Below are 19,358 nucleotides of genomic sequence, written 5' to 3' on the forward strand. Positions count from 1 at the left end.
TTCTTTAGAAATTAAGAACAGTGTTGATATTCATAGTAACTAACAGTAGCTATAGAATGAATCTTCTATAATATTTGCAATCTACACTGAAATTTGATGATCTGTCATGCTTATAGATTAATCACAGAAGTGCACACTGTGTCCCTTAAAGTAAAGGTAAGTTTGAAGATCATATGTAAGTTGAATTATACTTTTTGCAAGGGTTTCTGATTCAGCTACACCTTCCCTTACACCTTAGCTCTTGCTATGTTTATTTATGTTTTTGGTGCAACAGCAGCTTACCTTCCCTACTAAACTTCTTTGGGATTCCTTTACTAATACCTTTCAAGTGCCCATGTAAAGCATCATCATAATCACATTTATTGGTTTTCATACAGACTGATAATCTGTTTTCTGAGAAAAGTGTTCACTGAAATGATCAATTATCATGAACTGAAAATAGAAATAGAAATGTGTCTTTGTCTCTCTACTTAATACATGTTTCTGAAATTGTTTCCAGATGAAAAATCTAGCAGACAGCATGCCATTTCCATTTGGTTGATTGCCTGCAATTCTGTACAAGTTACTAACCATGGACAGCTGACAAATCAGGACACCTGGCAATTTCCTGTAATTTTCTCATTAATGTTTTGTCTTTCATATAGTCATAAACTGTTTATATATATTCTTAACTCTTTCCCCCCCTGGATGCCTACTAGAGTAACCCTTGTTTCTGTTTTCTGAACTGAGCGGCTGCTGTTCAGACCTGCCTCCAGAACAAAATGACTGGGTGCACTAGTGAAAGTGATTTCTGCCTATACAGCTTACTAGGGCTACCCTTGGAAAAACCTTCTCTAGTGCTCATCAAACCACGTCTTTAATGACACATTCTGAGGTGTCAAAACTCATTATAAAGGACACAGGGGAGGTCGTCAAATGTCATGTTCATGGGAGAAAGAGTTAAAGGTTATATTTTCTCTGTAATGAAACAGCTACACTTTATTGGAAACACTTATGCTCTTGTTTGTTAGTCACTTGAAAATCCCAGCTTTTTTGATTTGGTTGGAGAACATTTTCACGTCCGCTTTCTTCTGCTCTTTTGTGATGTAGCTGCGGCTGAGTTTTTCAAAACCATGAAGAAAGAGTTGACCTCAAGCTGCTTTACTGAGTTGATGTGACATTGTTAGCAAGCTGGTAAATAAATAATCCTGGACAATATTAGGTTGAATTTTCACAGTGGAAATCATGCAGGGGCATTTGATCGCAATATTAACAAAAAGGAATAAAACTTACCAAATACTTGATTTTTTTTGTTATACTGTGTATCATCAGATTTTTTAAAAATACATTACATATGCATGTCCAAAACTCCTAACAGACCTGAAAGACTTTTCTTGAAAGAAATCCTCCCTTACATATAAATTCTTTCATTGACATGAACCTTTTAAGCAAGCCATGTGTAATAAGCTTTTTCAGCCAGTGTGGAAAAACAAGTAATATTGTTAATCAAGCATGGAAGTGAGCAAATGAAACATGTGAACCTCTCTTACCTCCCAGGGTGGCTGAGATGAGAATGTGAGTTCCATATTTCTTAATGATAGTGTCAATGAACTGCTGAGTAGTGGGCCTGCGTCCCAGCAGGCGTACACTGCGCTGGAACTCAGGCATGAGTGGCACAGGGTTCCGAATAAGATCCCTCCTTTCAATTGCAGTGTTCCTCACCTTCCAACGTGCAAATTCCCTGCAAAACACCAGTGAAAAACATGCTCTCAACAACATACCTTATATTACACTACTAACATTAACAATTAACATTAACAATGCAGCTACATTACTTATAGAAATTCTATCTGAAAAGCTAGTGCACACTGGGGTCTTTCATGTGAATACAACTGTATGAGGCAATAAAACATTAAAAAAAAATTTAAAAACAGAGGCCAATAATGAAGATGCACTGTATTCTCTTGTGTTTATTCAGTCTGGCACAACCATGCATAATCATTGTTGCTTAGTTTGTAATCTGACCAGCTTCCTGCGATGTTCCTCTGTAATGCAGTATGTTTTCCTGAAAACTGCTCAAGGTCATTTCCTCTTCATCATGCTCTGACTTAATTCTCAAGAAAGAAAATATAAAAATACACAGTGCACAAAAAAAAAGCAACACTGACTTAACTACAACTCATTCTGCCCTTGATGTTTTCATGTTTTTGCAGTGTAAAAAGATCATGGAGAATAAGTGTGAATGTTTATGAAGCTTGTTTCTGTCCATCGAGACCCGCATCAAGAAAAGATTTCACCGAAAACATTACAAATATCTCTATTCAAGAATTCCTGGTGTATTTTTAACTGTAATTGATTGTTTATTGCTATTTTAATCAGAAATTGCCATTATCATCTTGCATTCTTTCTGCATACATTTCTTTTATGTGAATGTGTATCTAGAGGTTTATTTAGAATTTAGGAAAAACACTTTTTTGATTACTGCAGTGTGTTCTAATCGTCAAATGCTGCAAATTTCCATATGGCTTTGACAGATTACATCATTACATAGTTATGACCTTATTTTCTGTTCAGTGCATCTCTGAGAAACAGCAGCTCTGCCACCGATTTTGTTTGTCATATACTCCATCTTAGATTATTTAAAAACCACGTGATAATTTGATTGGTCTGACATCCAGCTTCTCTCTCTGGTGGAAAATATACGTTTAATGAGGCCACGTTTGGTCCCAGTGCCTCCACCTGTTCCTAAACCCATGAGGATTTCCAGTTTTCTCACTGGATCTTGGAGACCAAGTCCCTGCAGGGAAAACTAATGTCACCTCATTTGGTCATTACCAAATTTCACGAGATCCTAATGACTAAGCTTTTTTTTAAAAAAATTAAAAAACAGACAAACTAAAAACCTCTTGGGTCCTACATGTCTGTGAAGGTTCTCAGGCATCCAGGTCATCGTAGTCTAAAAAAGTCTTGGAAAGAGATTTGGCCTTAACTCCCAGACGCTTTAACGCCCACTCACATCCTGGACCATTTGACCTAAGGAAATCACATGATAGGGTGGGAGGCTAGGTTTTCACTGTGGGTTCATCGGAAGCCTTGGCTGATTGTGACCCACGCCCGTTTTCACACCTTGGCTCGTGTGATTAGGTAGAGGATCAATAGGGGGTCCACGACCCCCTTGGGGACATTCCCATAGGACTTAAAAATCATGGATTCTCCACCAATTGCTCTTAGAACTGAAGAATTGAACTGAACTAAATGGCAGAAACTGTCCTTAGAAAGTAAAGTATTACAAGCTTGATATTAGGAACCCAGGTTTTTGAAACATGCAGATATGGCAGGTGTGTGTAAAATAATGTCAAAATGTTGCCTTTGTTTTTTTTGGGGTTTTTTTTGTTTTTTTTTAGATTGAATACGATAGTATACTGCTTTGTTATCACATTTGAAAAATGCATTGTTGAATGTTCAGTTAAAAATTAAGTGCTATGAATAAAAATTACTCAAGAACGCTTTATAATAGCCTAATCACAAGCTTTCCTCCTGAATACGTGGGCCCACTCCAATTGATCGGTCACTTAGTTTGATTTTTCTGACATGTAGTCAGCAATGTGTCTGGCTTGATGGAAGCAATTTTTACTACTCTGTTCAGCACTTATTAGCATTTAAAGTTCAATTTCTTTTCTGCCAGTGGACTGTTATGTTATGTAATTCGTAATGTACCAGACATTTCACAGGTAATATCTTGACAGTGTCCTCACAGGGCACATTTTTTTTATACATTTTGAACGCTTCAAACAAATTGAAAAGCATTGCTAACCATATATGTTTATGCATTGTCTTAAAGCCAGAAAATAAATAAATAGAGGTCTTTGCTGCTGATTTGCAGAAGTCTTTCTCATGAACTTTGCAATTCCTTTACGCAGCAAAGACACAAGTGCTCATCTGGCAGGACAGGACACACCACTCAAGCTAGTACATGCTGATTCAGCTTCCACTCTTGTTCCATGACTTAGCTCTTTAAGGGGTACACGTTGCTGTACCTCAAATCTAGAGCAAACTTTTAAGCTGAAATAACTGCAAGATTTTATTTGTAGTTATGCAACTGTGGTACCAAATTTTATCTCTCTCCACTGCCTGCCAGGCTCGCTCAATGTGCCTGTTATTTGTTTCTTTCTCTCTGTCATAGATGTCAGTTGATTGTCACAGAATGTCTCTCATAGTTTGGTCACTATCCATTTTAATATAAAACTATATAAGGCAGCCATATATGCTTCAGCCTTTCTGCCCCAGATAAGAAATGCCAGAAGATGGAACCTACAGCATGACATGATTCAGTGCTTTGTTTCACAGCTCCAAGACCGGGTTTAATGACCTATCAAAGAAAGTTAAGAGGAGATAAATGGTATCGTAGCTGCATGGAAGGAAGACAGGGATATATGTGATTATTGCTTTATGGTGTTTAAGTAACTCATTTGGGAGGTTGGGTAGATTATGTCTGGCTGTATGAAATAAAGGATAAAATATAAGGGATAATGTGGACATCCACAAATAAATACTTAATCTATGTAATAACACTTAGATTGAATGAAACTATAAGTCCAATATTTTGAGTAAAGAAAAGCATACATTGAGGCAAGAAAAGGATACCCAAAGGTTGCACAAGTAGCATTGATTTGTTTGGGTTTCTTGCCTGAAATATTGATATGTCCAGTATGTTCTGTCTGTAATATAGTCTGTCCTTGCTACAGCCAAGGTATAGAGACTGCACACAGACATGAAAACCATCATTTAATGATCAACTGGATGGGAAATATAATGTGCAACAGATTTACACAGAATTAGAGTAAAAATTTAACTGAATGAATTAATGAATGAATACATTTCGTCCAGCAACAGTCATAATTTCTGTCAGTTCAATTATATCTGCTTGCTAAAGAAAATATTAATTTCTCATACGTTTGGTCTATGTTCAACCTGAAATATGTTCACATAAACTAATAGTAACCAATTCAAACCAATCAAACAACTGATTAAACTTTATAACTGATGGCTTTTTTCCCTGTAAAATTGGTGCTATTTCACTGCCATTTTTCTGAAAAGTTGACTTTTCTAGCTCTCACCTACAGAGGCAAGTTAATCCAGTCAAGGTGTTCAACTGGAACACAGTTGATTTTATTGTGAAACAGCAAAAGGAAAGTGTATTGTATTTTTATTTGTTAAAAAAAACATTTAAATGTTCTATAATGTTTACAGAAATATTAAAAAAATGGTTTTGTCCATATGGAGAGAGAGATTGGTAAGAACAATGTTGCAGCTGCATTTCTGTGTCCTGTTTTTGCCCAACTTGCAGTTTCCAGGAGATATTTAAATATTGTTTAATTCATCAGGTGGTACATTTAACATTTGATCTTTGTGAATTCAATACTAAATGCCATGAATAAAGCCTCTACAAAATGGAATGACACCACAAAATTCAGCAAAACTATCCTATACATAGACAGCTGTGAAATTATCAGCCTGTGTTGTTGTTTTAGAAAAAAAGAGGTCAGGTCGCTACCATAACTCACAACCAAAATGAACAAAAATTTGCAAGCAAGACCTATTTTTGTTTCAACCTGGTGCTTCAAGATGATAAACCTGGCTAAATTGTTACAAATCAATGCATGTTGGGCTTCACAACAACGCTTTTATATGTAAGATTTATTTGCAGTGCTTACTGTAATTGTTAACATAGTATTTATATGTTTTGAATGACTATTAGTGGTATGACTATTATGATGCACCCTGAAAACATAGTGGTGGAAAGTGAGAATATGGCATGTCATAACAAGTTCCAGGCAGCATGTCGTCTGCTTCAATTAGAGTTGGGGGCTGTATTGACATCCACTGAATATTTCCTAAAGCTCTCGCAGGGGCAGGAAAAGACCATCATACAGTGTGTCACCACAGGCACTTAGCTGATTTTGATGCTGTAGCCCAGATTAAAAAACCTTGAGAGAGCATGACAGACATTCAAAGTAGAAGTGTGGAAGCAAAGAATAAAGAGAGACACATCTTTGTTGAAAATATCTAACTAATTGAGTGGGAAACTGGCAAGGCCCATACACAAAATGTTCTTTGGTGCCTCATAAATGACATGGAAAAAACACAACAAAAAGTAGGACTGTCAGTGAAACACAGAGCTTGTCATGCCGCGCTTCCTCTTTCCCTTTGCCCTCCTCTAATACTATAGATCAAAGCCTTTGCAGTCAAATGCATTCATCTATATTTACATCTTGACCTGTGTCAGTGTGAGGTATAAATCACATTTACATCTGTTCTGCTATCTAAAACAAAGTCTGTGTCATTTTATCTTCAATTAAAGCAAACAATACTGACTGATCATGAAACAACAAAAAATCCGGCACCAATTGTAAAAGTGTTATCAACAACTTTATTTGGAATAGATATGATGCTGTCAGAAAGGGTAGCACTATGGCCCTCAGCATTTGACAAACATGATTTAAACTGCAACGATAAAAAGAGGCCAGAATATTATTTTTGACTGGCTATAGATGTTTAACAGTTGCAACTGAGAGTAGTGTGGTGTTTAAAAGAACCCTGCCCACGTAGATATGTAAAGCCTATTATATTCAGACTAATGTCACCAATTAAAATGAAATATAAATAATTCATAGGCAGCTGTGGCTGTTTACGTTGCTGGTATGTCAAATGGTTGCAATGCCCCCAATTTCTTGACCCTACAGTTAGATAAGTATGCATTCTGTTTAACCTTTTCAATTTGAACCAGATCATAACAATGAGAACAACGAAAAAATGAAGATGATCGCTAATGCAAGTAGGCAATAACAGGGCAAAATCTTGGAAGTCTGTTTGGAAACTGTTCCTCTGTGTTTCAGAAAGTGACTGGGTTTGTTGTTTGATGGAAAAAGTTGTTTGTGGCACCATATGGATTATTTTATGTATTCCACTAATGAGGAATTCCAGACGTTAGCATCCGCCACCGTTACATTAAGTGTAAAAGTGTAAAGTGAGCTTGTTAGTCCCCATAGGGAAATAGTTCCTCTGCATTTAACCCAGTCACCCAGTGGGCAGCCACCAGTGCAGCGCCCGGGGAGCAGTGTGTAGGGACGGTACCTTGCTCAGGGGTACCTCAGGGTAGCCGTTCAGTGGAGTCGAACCCCCGACCTTCCGATCATGGGGCCACCACTCTACCTACTGAGCTATCCCTGCCCCCTATTAGGCTACTTTATAAAATACATTTTTTTTAATGGAAGAGAAACATGCCACAGCTTTTGTTTTGTGTTTATAGATGTCTTTTGCATTATGATGAAGAAGAATTTTTAGGCAGATTTGCCACAATTGTGATGTTTTATGGGTTGATCTCATCAGTCTTCATGATTGGGAGAATGCAGGCCTACAACAACACAAATACAAACACTATTGTTTAGAGATTTATGTTACAACAGAAACGGATGGATATTGCTAAAGAAAACTGCCAAAAGTCAGTTTCACTCTGACTTCACTCACTGTTGTGGTCCTACTCAGAGTAGAGTGAGAAGACCATTTGCCATATCCTAGGATTGGAAGTCTGCTCTACTGTTTTATCCAACTCAGTTTCATGTTCACATGTGTAACCATGGTCCATAATTACCACTTAATGCAAATCACCTGGCAATTGTATGGCATCTGACATGTCTGTAGTCATCTCAAGAGTACATTTACATACAGATTGCTGAGCTGACTAAACTGGCAGATTGTCAGGTTCCTCATGTTACCATGATCGTTGGTGCACTTTCACAAACACCAACTGGCAGTCTACTGTTTGCAGAACATCAACTAATATTTTCTGTCTTTCATGTTTCATGTGATTTTCAATTACTCCCCCCGAGAGTGCTTAGAGTTTTTTGACAATTTTAGGCACAGTGTTGGTTTAGTTGCTGCCTGTCGTGAGCAGCGTTTGAGCTCTTTTAGTGGACTAAATGCATCAGATGTTTTGGAAGAGAAGTGTCGAGAACGTAACTGCAGGTCTTTTGGAAGTTGTCTTTGTCTACAAGCACTTTCCCACTCTTTTCTCCTCTCCTCTTCAACAGTGAAGCCATTAAGCCTAATATCACTTTCATTTTTAACTTTCAACCAGAAATTATGAGCAAACAAGAGACAGCGTGACTGTTATTTTTTTCTTTTCTTTTTGATACTTTGTGTTCTCTGGGCTTTAAGAAATAAAAGCTTTATAACATAAGCAACCAGTTTAATAAGGACATTTTTAGCACATTAAGTCACACTGGTTAGTGCCAGATCAGAAAATTGTAATTAAATTGGTGTTTACGATGTTAAAAAACTACAATTTTACAGCAAAGTATATTTAACAGCACTGTTAATGTGTTTGGTTGTGTTTGATGTATATTGTTGCTTGAAATATGAGGTAACCTTTTTTTTTTAACTTAAAAATGTGTTAACAGATTTTACTTTATTGCATTTGTTAGATACTTACAGTCACTGAACTAAGGCTTTATTTCAAACCTTGTAAAAGACATAAAAAATGAAATTGAATTGAATCTCAAAGTGCAGGTCTGGGAATACCTCGAATGTCTTTCATCAGTACTTTCAGAAGAACGCATTGCTGTGATAATCCCTCAAATATGACACAGATGAGAGAGCAAGGAGAATCAGTGTCCTGTACATCCATACTGTCACGGTCCTGGGTCTCCTGACCCAGCGTTTTTAGTTCTTTGTGATTTTTGTATTATTGTACTTGTGTGTGATTTATTCTATGGCTTCTAGTTTTGATCCCTTGCCCTTCATGTCTCTCTGTGTCCCCTCTGTTCTGTGTAATTGTGTGTCTTTGCATGTTTGAGTTTCTTGTTTTCTGTCACTCTGCATTGTGCATTATGTTCTCATGGTTGGTTTTTTGTTACTCTCTCTAGTCTAGTCTCTTGTGTTCCCAGCTGAGTATTTCCCTGTGTATTTTGGTTCTTAGACCTCTGCCTTATGGTTTATGTCTCTGTATTTCTTAGTTGCTGTCTCCACTGTGTCAAGTTCGCGTCTCTGTGTGATACTTCCTGTTTTACTTTGATGGTCCGTGTCTCATGTGAATGCGTCCTGCTTTGCTTGTCTCGTCAGTCCTGATTTCTCCCAGCTGTGCCCTCCTTCTGTGTCTCATTCCCCTCGTTACTTCCCAGTGTATTTAAACCCTGTGTTTCTCTGAGTCAGTGTCGCGTCGTCCCTCTTGCTGTGTGGATCTCCCTGTGTGTCTCTCTGTGAGTTTTCCAAGTTCCCAGTTTAGATTAGTTTGTATGTTTTTTCCCTGCCAGCAAATAAAGCTGAGTTTTGAGTTCACCTCCCTGAGTCTGTGAGTCCTGCACTTTGGGTCCAACTCCTGCCTGCCGCACAGCGATTCATGACACATACAGCGTTTACAGTTGTGAAGCTTATAATGGTGATTTTTCAGCAGAGTATGTCAGAGAGGTGATGATTCAACCCTTTGTAATTTCTGTAGCTGCTTTTTGAGGTTATTGTACTGAATTACATCATAAATTAGCAGTAGCTCTATTTGTAGTAAGTCTTTCTATCAAAGACGTGTGTCATTTAGTACACGTCTATTTTGTTTTGAAAACGTAATATTTAGAGTGCTTTGATGCTGCAATTAAACAGCAATAATCACTGCATGAAAGATGCTTCAATCTGAGTCTGTCTGATATTCTTAAAGGGTACAATGTAGATGACAGATATCAGCATTTGTTTGAATAATGAGACATTTGAAATCATCTTTAGTAATTATTCAAATATGCTCAATAATAGAACAAATATTCTGTTGAGTTCCGAATATTTAGAAATCAGTCAAACATGTCTACAAAAAACTCCTTATTTTACAAAAGTATTCTAAATGTTGTTAAATTACACTCAGCAGCCACTTTATAGGTACACTTTCCTAATACCAGGTTGGATCTCCTCTTGGCTCCAGATATGCCTAAATTTGTGGTATACAGTGAACAAAGTGCTGGAAAGCATCACGCAGGTGCTGCAGATTCATAATGCAAATCTCCTATTGCACCACAACACAAATATGCTCTATTAGATTGAGTTTTTGTGATTACAGAAGCCATTTGAATACTGTTAATTCACTGTCATGTTCCAGAAACCAGGTAGAGATTATTTGAGCTTTGTAGTATGCTGTGTTCACCCCACGAAAACAACCATAAGGAGATGGTTATGCTGTGGTCGTAAAAGGATGGCCATGGTCAACAACATAAACATAAACAATGCTTAGTATTAAAGAGCACAAAATGGAGAGGAAAATATCACGAGCACCATATACCACCACCAGCATCCTGAATTATTGTGACGAGAGAGAATCAATTGATGGGGTCCATTTTTTCATGTTGACCCTGCCATCTAAATGTTGCAGCACAAATCAAGACACATCAGACCAGGAAAAAGATTTGCAACCTTCCATTGTCTAATTTCGATAAGTACGAATGAATTGTAGCCTCATTTTCATGTTCCTAAGAAGACAGGAGTGATGCGTAGTGTGGCTGTAGCTCATTTGCTTCCAGGTTTGATTTGTTGTGTATTCAGAGATGCTCTTCTGCATACCCTGGCTGTAACAAATAGTTATTTGAATTACTTTTCCCTTCGTATCAGCTAGAACCAATCTACTCATTCTACATTTACCTATAGCATCAACAGAAATTACTGCCCAGAGAACTGCAGCTCACTGGGTATTTTCTGTTTTTCTGACCGTTGTAGATTTGTTTGTGTGAGAAAATCCTATCAGATGAGTATTTTTTCAGCAGGGCATATCAACCATGTCTACATGTCTAAATGGTTATTGGCTAATTAGATACTTGCATTGAACAAGTATACATAGCAAAGTGGCTGGTGACTGCATATATACAGATTTACATGATTTTGTAAATCCTTTTGCTCCTTTGCCTCTGCTGTAATATCTACTGAAAGCCTCCACAGACAGCAATTTCCTCCTCTCACATTTATTCTGGACTTGTTTCTAGTTTCTCACATCACCTTTAACACGCTGCTTTGTTTCACATCTGGTGAGTCAGTTGCTTTGCTATTGTTATCTATAGCCTTGTGATACATGCTGGAATGGTTACCAAAAAAAAAAGAAATTCAAATGTGTTTGCACGATGAATAATTGTCATCCAGTGTTCAGATGTGAACATGAAAGTAATGCAATAGGCACTGGAAAATGTCACTGATGTCAGAAGTTACTGATGAGTGCAACGATCAGCAGAATCAGTAGACATCAGAAAAATTTTATTTTAACACGTAACTGAAGAGGGCTCTCTCCCTTTAAGAATTCACTTGTTTTCTTTGTACCTGTCGCACACAACATGAATGAGGTGTGTGATTTTGGGGCTGCTGATGCAGTTTTGTACAAGTTCTTCTTCCTTCTGATGTGAGAAGGAACAGACTGTTTTCAAGCTTTGATAAAGGGTGAACCTTTCAATTTCAGCTGTTTGTTGCACTACTTTGTTTGTCAGGGATGACTTCATATTTGCAGTTGAAAATGATACGTTATTTTGAATTACCTACTTAGGTCTAATTCACTGCTATAAAAACAAATCACTCCAAGGGGTAACAGACTATTTCTAACAGCCAATCAAAGCAAAGGTATTAACTGCTGTCTATCAAATCACTGACCTTAAAGTCTAACTCGAGTCAAGTTATATCAAGATACTTTTGCATGTTAAAAAGAGATGCTTCCTGAGGATTGGAAGGCATGCATACTTACTGTTTTACATGAGAATTTAACAACTACTTTTAAAAATACAGTGTTTATGCAAATGAGCTCCTGTGCTGATAATGAGCTATCAAAACAACCATTAAATGAAAAACAGAACACCAACACAAATAGCAGTGATCTGTGCTCCCAGTAAAAGGAGGCTCTGACATAGGCGGGTCGTTTTGAATTTTGTATAATTAAGAGTGATGAGACACAAGTGAGAAATCTTATCACGTCTTGCAATGTATTTACCTGTTTACACTTACTCTGAACAGAAAGCAAACCCCATATGATTGATGTAGCTTTTTTTTTTTTTTTAAATGATGGGGTTTTGGTAGTATGAGCCAAATGACTGAGAGTGGAATAATGCTTATTAAAATTAATGAGTAAATTGTCCTACACACTGGGACTTTGTTTTATAGCATTCTACGCTGTTTTTTTTTTACGCCCATTAAACATTCCTGAGACATTGTTGATTGAATCTTTGCCACACTGTCTTTACAGAGCCATGCTCAGCTGAGTGATAGTGGTGCACCATGAGGGCTCAACAGAAAATGCTGGCAAAGTGCTAGGACGGGGGGAGACTTTGATCCAATAATGGAAATTCCCCCATGAATGACTTTGTGAAGCGATTCTGTCTTCCCACACAGTATTGACTTATTCTCTTTTATTCTGTACGTGGTGTTCTCACACAGTAACAGTGCTGCATGATCACATCCACTCAGATATGATATCTTTTCAGTGATATAGGATAAATGTTATTACATCTAGACCAATATGTGGCCCAGCAGGCCTTATGAATGTCCATATTTCAGAGACTGTCTTCTTTGAAGACCACTTGTCGAAGCTATGAACAAGAGGCTTTCATGAGTTACAGCTTGCGGCTTATTTAATTCGTCTAGTTCATGTGATTAACCAGTGATCCATACTTTAGAGTTGATATTGTTGGCGTTTGACCTCTAAAAGGTTGGACACCAGGGTTGTTATCACCCAAAGCTGTCTGTCCCTTTCTCTGTTATGAATTTGCTAAGAGGCTAACTCCATTAAGCTAGCCTCTTTACTGTACTTCACTAAATCTTTGTGCTTACAATGCTCTCATCGGCCACTTGTGCCAGCAGTCCCAGGGTCAGACCTACATGAACTGCCGAACAGATCGGCCATAAAGTATAACACTGTTACCATTCTGAACCTATGTCTTTAAATTGTGGGATAACTAATGGACAAGCAAAATCATGTCTTAACAGTTTAATGTTCTGACAGATGAAGTGCCTAATAGGTTTTATCTATATGATCCAGCTAAACTAGGGTACAAAATACACTAATCATCAGCAGTGCATTAACTCAGATTTCCATGTTTCCGCTCCCTGATGGGCAATGATGCCAAAGTATTATGTAGCATTTTGACAGAATATACGGGAAAAAGGAGGCAGAGGAAGGGGTAGGGAGATATTACCGATAATAAAGAGGCAAAGCTTGGCAATAAATCAAATAGACAGAGATACAATTGAAGTCCTGCATGAATTTCAACCACTGAGAATTATTCAGAATAGACAAAATCTTAATCCTATGCTCCAGTGCACAGTGAAGGACTATGCAGAGCTGTTTGCTTGTTCTTGATTTATTTATTTACTCTTCAGTACAGGCATAGGCTGGATTTTTCCCTTCTTTTTTAATAGAGTAAATAGTGTGGGGAAATTGGAGGAGTTATACAGAAATAGTGGTATACCATCAGAGAGTTCATATAAAAAACCCAAGAGACTTTTCCTTGCAGATAGATTTAGATACAATTAGGTGTTAAAAGTGAACCAATTAAAATTAACTGTCAGTCTTCTCCCTTCTCTTAGGGTAGTTACAATGCCTGATAATCCAAATGTACGTATGTACTATTCTATGAATGTATATGCCCTCTCACTGGTTGTGGTGTACTGTAGTGCAGCTCTAAAACATTATTGCTGTATTGTAATTATGGTTTTGAATACAAAAAGTATTATTATTTTTAAAAGTATTAAAGTAGTTGTAATTTGTTGCTATCCTAACTGAATAACAGTAATTTTGTTTTAGACCAAAAAGCCACAGTAGTATATGCATACAGCTAGGTCCACATATTATTTTAGATTCTTTAGACATTTTAGTCACAATTTCTGTTATTACATATCCTAGTTACAGTTAGGAGTAGTACAGCAGACTCTCAGCATTAATTTGAATATTGCATTAATTATAGGGGAATTAAAGTCCTTTTTTATGCACAGTCCCTTAGTTCCAATTCAAATACAATTGGAACAAATTAACATAAGCATAAATACAGTTCTCAGTTTTTTAATACTTTGTCAAGCATCCTTTGCAGGTAAAACCTGCCCGAACTCTAGAACCAGAGGAGATACCCACAATGCTTTTGCTGTCAGCTGTCGGGTTTTTCTGTAGTTTTTAGTCCTGTAAGTCAAATGCATGTTGATTGCATGCTCAGTCGTGTTAAATTAAATACTTCAAGTACTTAACTCCTGTGGAATAGCCCACTTAGCGACCTTGCAAAGTTTTGAATTGCTTTTGAAGAACGCTTTGGCTCATTTCCCTCCTATGCTATGAGTCGATGTCCAGTCAGCTTACTGCATTCGGTCCATAATTATTGTACTGCAGGTTGAATATGTTTTGGTAAAATAAAACCAAAAATTCTCAGTCTCCAAAAGAGGAGTGCTTCAAGATGCAACATCATGCGTGTTCCTGTGGAAGTCATCTGTGTGAAATGTTTGTATTTGACTGGTATTTGACAGTGAGATGAAAAAGTACATAATTAGTTGTGAAAGAAAATTATAAAATTATTTAAATTATAAAATTATATCAGCTGTGATGTGCGAGAGCAACACCCATGCAGTATTAGATTTTTTTATTTCTTCGGGTAGATTTTGCTCGAGCTAACATAATTCAGTTTCACTGTTATTTTTTTCTTTTTTCTAAAGCAAAATCAGCAGTAATCTGCACAGAAAAGTCAGAGAAAGGGAGGATAATGAAATACATGTGTTTTTCCTCAATCATTCTTGTATGATTGTGGAAATGATTTTTCATCCATTCTTTCCAGTGAATGTGCGGCTGTTGGAATAAAGCCTCTCAGAAAATCATTTGACTCTGTCATGATTTTATTCACTTCGGCGTCTGCAGAATAATGGGCTGACCCTAGAAAAGAATCTCAATAGTTTGGGTCAAAGTAAGGGGGAAATAAAAACTATAAATTGAATTAACTTGTGACCACAATAACAGTTAATGCAATGAAGTCTGCTCAGTGGCAGCATAGTGAGAATGTATACAAAAGTTATTTTTAGTTGTTTTTTCATAGAAATAAGTTTCAAAGCTATGAAATCATACTCTTTATTTACTGAAAGACAAAAATAAATAAATAAATAAATAAATAAATACAAGCTTTCGAGGGCTATGCCATAATACCTAAATTCCATCTCTGTATTCACATGTAAGCTTCTCTGTTAATAACTATTAATTAGAGCATATCAGCAAATGGAACATGATTGTCTAAATGGAATATGATTGCTGGTATAATAGCTTTGTTAGTACACTTTGTAATTGTGATGAAGCAATGAAATGAAAATTGATCTAATCAAAAATAATCTCTTAATTCGCTTTAATCTCAAGAATTTGATGGGACATTGTGCCAGAAGCGAACGCATGGGTGAGTGACATGAGCATGCGTTTGAATCTAATTAACTGTGTAATGTGAGAAGTACTGCTGATGAACTAGTCTCAATGTGTGGGCAGGGAAGAAATGGAAATTATTACTAGCTCACGCAGCATACAACTGGATGAGAGAGAGCGCTTGCACAGAAATGAAAGCCATATAGAATCTCTAAATATCTTCATAGTCTTATAAACACATTTTCTAGATTGCTATCCTTTGTTTGCATATGTATCCACCTGACATATAAAGTCCCTTTGTATGCAGATAATAAAACACTTCATCATCTGCTCTATCCTGTAAACAGTGACAAAAATTCCCCCCCCACTCTACACGTAATGAAAACCTTCAAAGGTCAAAACATTCATGCAGTAAAAAGAATCAGCTGGTATTGTTAGATGTCGCTTACTGTATCATATCCATTTACTGCTGAACTCAGCTGACCCCATATTAACTGTCAGTCACAGCTCAAATTAAAAAATAAAAGCATTATGTTGATGGTTTTTGTGGACTGCATTTGTTAAGAGTGTAATAGATAAAATTACTAAGCTAATTCATTTCTGTAATCCCAATGATCTTTTTACCTGCTGGAAAAAAATATTGCAATTTACCTTCCTTATTCCATCGTAATTTCCGTGTGAATGAAGAATTTGAAACCAATTTGAATACGGTTTAGATTTTGCCTTGCAGTGATATAAATAAGTGATAAACTGTTGCCTTTATGAGAACTGCAAATTAAACTGTGACGAATTTTGAGGCAAATAAGATGTTTCAGGATATTTTTTTAGCACTTTGGCCACTATTACGGCTCTAAAAATAAAATAACTTTGAATTAATATCACCAGCATTTAGCATTTTATATCACGTAGGTTGACAAACAACATTCTGTGACCAAGGGAGGAAACAGATAAACAAAATAGATCACGGGTTTTATAGCGACATAACAACATGCAGGAATTAATCCTTCTGTGTCCTTTTTTAGACACTTGACCTCCAGTTAAAAGTACTTTTCTCCTGCGCTTTGAAATCATACTTCAGCTAGATATCATGTCACAAGCATGCGCTTGTCTGTAGTCTTTAATATCATTGCTGCTTCACTGCTTCAAGTCTGAAAATGAGAAACATGTCATTACTTGTTAAACCCACTTATCAGGCCTTTGCTATGTGAGCCCCAAGAGATGAAAACAACCTTCCAGAGGTTGTCAGGTTAGCTAACTCGGTGTCCTCCTTCTAAAACTTCCCTTACACACACATTTTAGTAAAAGAGCTATTCTTTAAAGCAAATGGGCTTTGGTTTTATATTTGTGAAGAATATGTACAACAGCATGCTTTCCCTGTGCACAGATGCTTCAGCACCTCAATAAATGCATGAAATTAACTGATTTCCCTTAGGTCAGCTTAATCTTTACTCTCTAACGACAAACAGCGCGTACAGTTTTATCTACAAACGACAGAGAAAATCTGAAGGTATTTATGTTTTCTACTGATTATAAAAAATAGGCTGAATGTTACAACATTAGGAGCATTTTAATATAAGAAATAATATAAAGACTAAGTACTGACAATATCTAAACAGACAGTTTCATTTCCCAGCAGTATATCCAGTCTTTGAATGATCATGAATCTAATTTGCAAAACGGCTACTTTAAAAATAAATTGAGTACATGCGTCCACTGGTGGTGTATCCCCTGGATCACCATGCAAACTGACACAATATTGCAGTAGGTAGCAAATAAAAGCCCACTTGAAAATAATTTTAGACATGTAACACACAGTATAAGAAAAACCTGTGATGCTACATTTCTAAGACAGCCCAGATAACAAGCCCAACAGAGTCAGTGTTTTGCTGCAAGTGAACTGACTCAGATGTTCTGCAGAAGGCTGAGAATAAACCTTTTTTGTGTTTGTGTAGGTCACAAAAAAAACAGTGGAAAAAAAACAACACCAAAGCCGTGTGCTGACTACAGGACAGAGGGGTAGCAGAGGAAAGACACCTCTGATGAGGTGTTTTAGAGAGGCGATGCTGTGCACTGGAACATATTGAGGTTGTGCATTTCAGATATTCAGACTTTATCGTACAGTATTTATCTCTTGTTTGTTAAGTGAGTAATTTTGCCTGCGATTATTGTTGATTAGAACTATTATTTGCAAGATAAATGGCAAATAATCTTGAATTCATTCTAGCATTTGAAAAATGCAAAGATACAATGACGATACCAAAATATTATTTAACTGTGTCAAATTCCGGTTCACTCAATAGAAACAAACTACTGTAGAAATAAACTACTGTCTCTGTACACACAAATGTTTTCTGTTAGTTTGCTTGATTAGAGCTTTAGAGCTTTTCTCTGTATGTTGAAGGCTCTTTGTAGACTTTATATTTGACTAACATTTCTATCTTAGCTTGATTGTGCTATCCATGTTTGCTCTGTTGCATATAAGGGATTGGATTTTAAATTCTTAAAACACGAATGAAATGTTTCAAAATGCAGTTGGTGAATACTTTAAGTTTATGAAGTTTATGAATCTTACAGCCAGCATTATGGGGCGATCGTGGCTCAAGAGTTGGGAGTTCGCCTTGTAATCGGAAGGTTGCCGGTTCGAGCCCCAGCTTGGACAGTCTCGGTCGTTGTGTCCTTGGGCAAGACACTTCACCTGTTGCCTACTGGTGGTGGTCAGAGGGCCCGGTGGCGCCAGTGTCCGGCAGCCTCGCCTCTGTCAGTGCGCCCCAGGGTGGCTGTGGCTACAATGTAGCTTGCCATCACCAGTGTGTGAATGGGTGGATGACTGGATATGTAAAGCGCTTTGGGGTCCTTAGGGACTAGTAAGGCGCTATATAAATACAGGCCATTTACCATTAGTGGGCCGTGTGCTTTAAACTGAAATCCACTCCCCAGAGTTTGTGTCCTGGAACTTGCATTAACCAAAGTGAACAGCTTTCTTTGAGCATCTAGTGTGACTAGGCAGCGTGGATCACTATATCAGAAAAACAGTCATTCGATGCATGGTTGCACTGTTATCTCATCTTCAGTGCTTGTTGCTGCCTGTTGATGTTATATTGCCAGTCTCAAGGGAGAGGGGCACAGGCGTCCCACACAGTGAATTAGTCAGTACTTAACCCTGACAGTTTCTTCTAGCCTCCTGTTTCTCCTCTAATTACCATCCCTTCCTAGCCAGTAATTAAGTCATCCCACAGCGGGGGCTTTTTACCACTAGGTTGGAGAAGGAAAGTGGCATAAAGTCCCTCCCCAGATCAGCTCCTGTTGATTTTCCCAAACCTATATAAAGCTGAAAAATGCAGATCAACGCCCAGTTTCTGCAGTACTCCAGTGATTGTAATTGCAATAGCCCCAAGATGACTTTGTGTTGTGTGTGTATGTGTGTGTTTGTGTCTTCCAAGTGTGTATAAAAGAAACAGATTAGAGTAGAGGGAATAAAAACAGATTAAAGTTAAACTGATATTTTCTGTGCCCCACAGTAAACAACGCTTCCAGTGTGTCTGTCACGTAAAAGTTTTTCAAAAGAAGTTTTAAAAAGAAAATAATTGCTCATTCGATGCACAACAGTGATAATGGCAACTCGAGAGATTTTAGCAGTGCTGGATTTTCAGCTTGCCTGATTGGCTGAGACGAGTGCTTGAAATCCAAGTGCTGGAAGTCGTTACTGCTTCAGTCAGCAAATGGGAATTCGTGTATGCTGCCAAAGCACGAGAAGGCAGCCAAAATCCTTTTGGTGACAACATGTTTGTGAGTCATCTAATTTGCTCAATCACTAAAGCATCACTAGGAAATGTGAAATATTTATATATACATTACAGCATTTATCTGTGATTTTTTTTTTTTTTAACGTAGGCAGCCAACTGTGGAGAGCTGTCAGAAAGTGAGAGATGACTTGCAAGTGGAATCCATGGCTGGACTTGGGGACATTGCCATTACATGGTCAGCATCTTAAACCTTG

At 37.4% G+C, this 19,358-nt stretch overlaps 1 protein-coding gene across 1 annotated transcript in view; it reads right to left on the bottom strand.

Moving 5' to 3' along the window:
* brinp1 (bone morphogenetic protein/retinoic acid inducible neural-specific 1) overlaps positions 1-19,358 on the bottom strand; it is an 82,872-nt gene that overhangs the window by 54,691 nt on the left and 8,823 nt on the right. The window contains exon 2 of the mRNA XM_085358326.1: positions 1,530-1,720. Coding sequence (XP_085214452.1) covers positions 1,530-1,720 — 191 coding nt within the window. The remainder of the gene's footprint in view (positions 1-1,529; positions 1,721-19,358) is intronic.

Source organism: Diplotaxodon limnothrissa, linkage group LG7 (genome assembly GCF_057381915.1).
Source record: "Diplotaxodon limnothrissa isolate DT_005_m linkage group LG7, D_limnothrissa_male_GT1.1, whole genome shotgun sequence".
NCBI lineage: Eukaryota > Metazoa > Chordata > Actinopteri > Cichliformes > Cichlidae > Diplotaxodon > Diplotaxodon limnothrissa.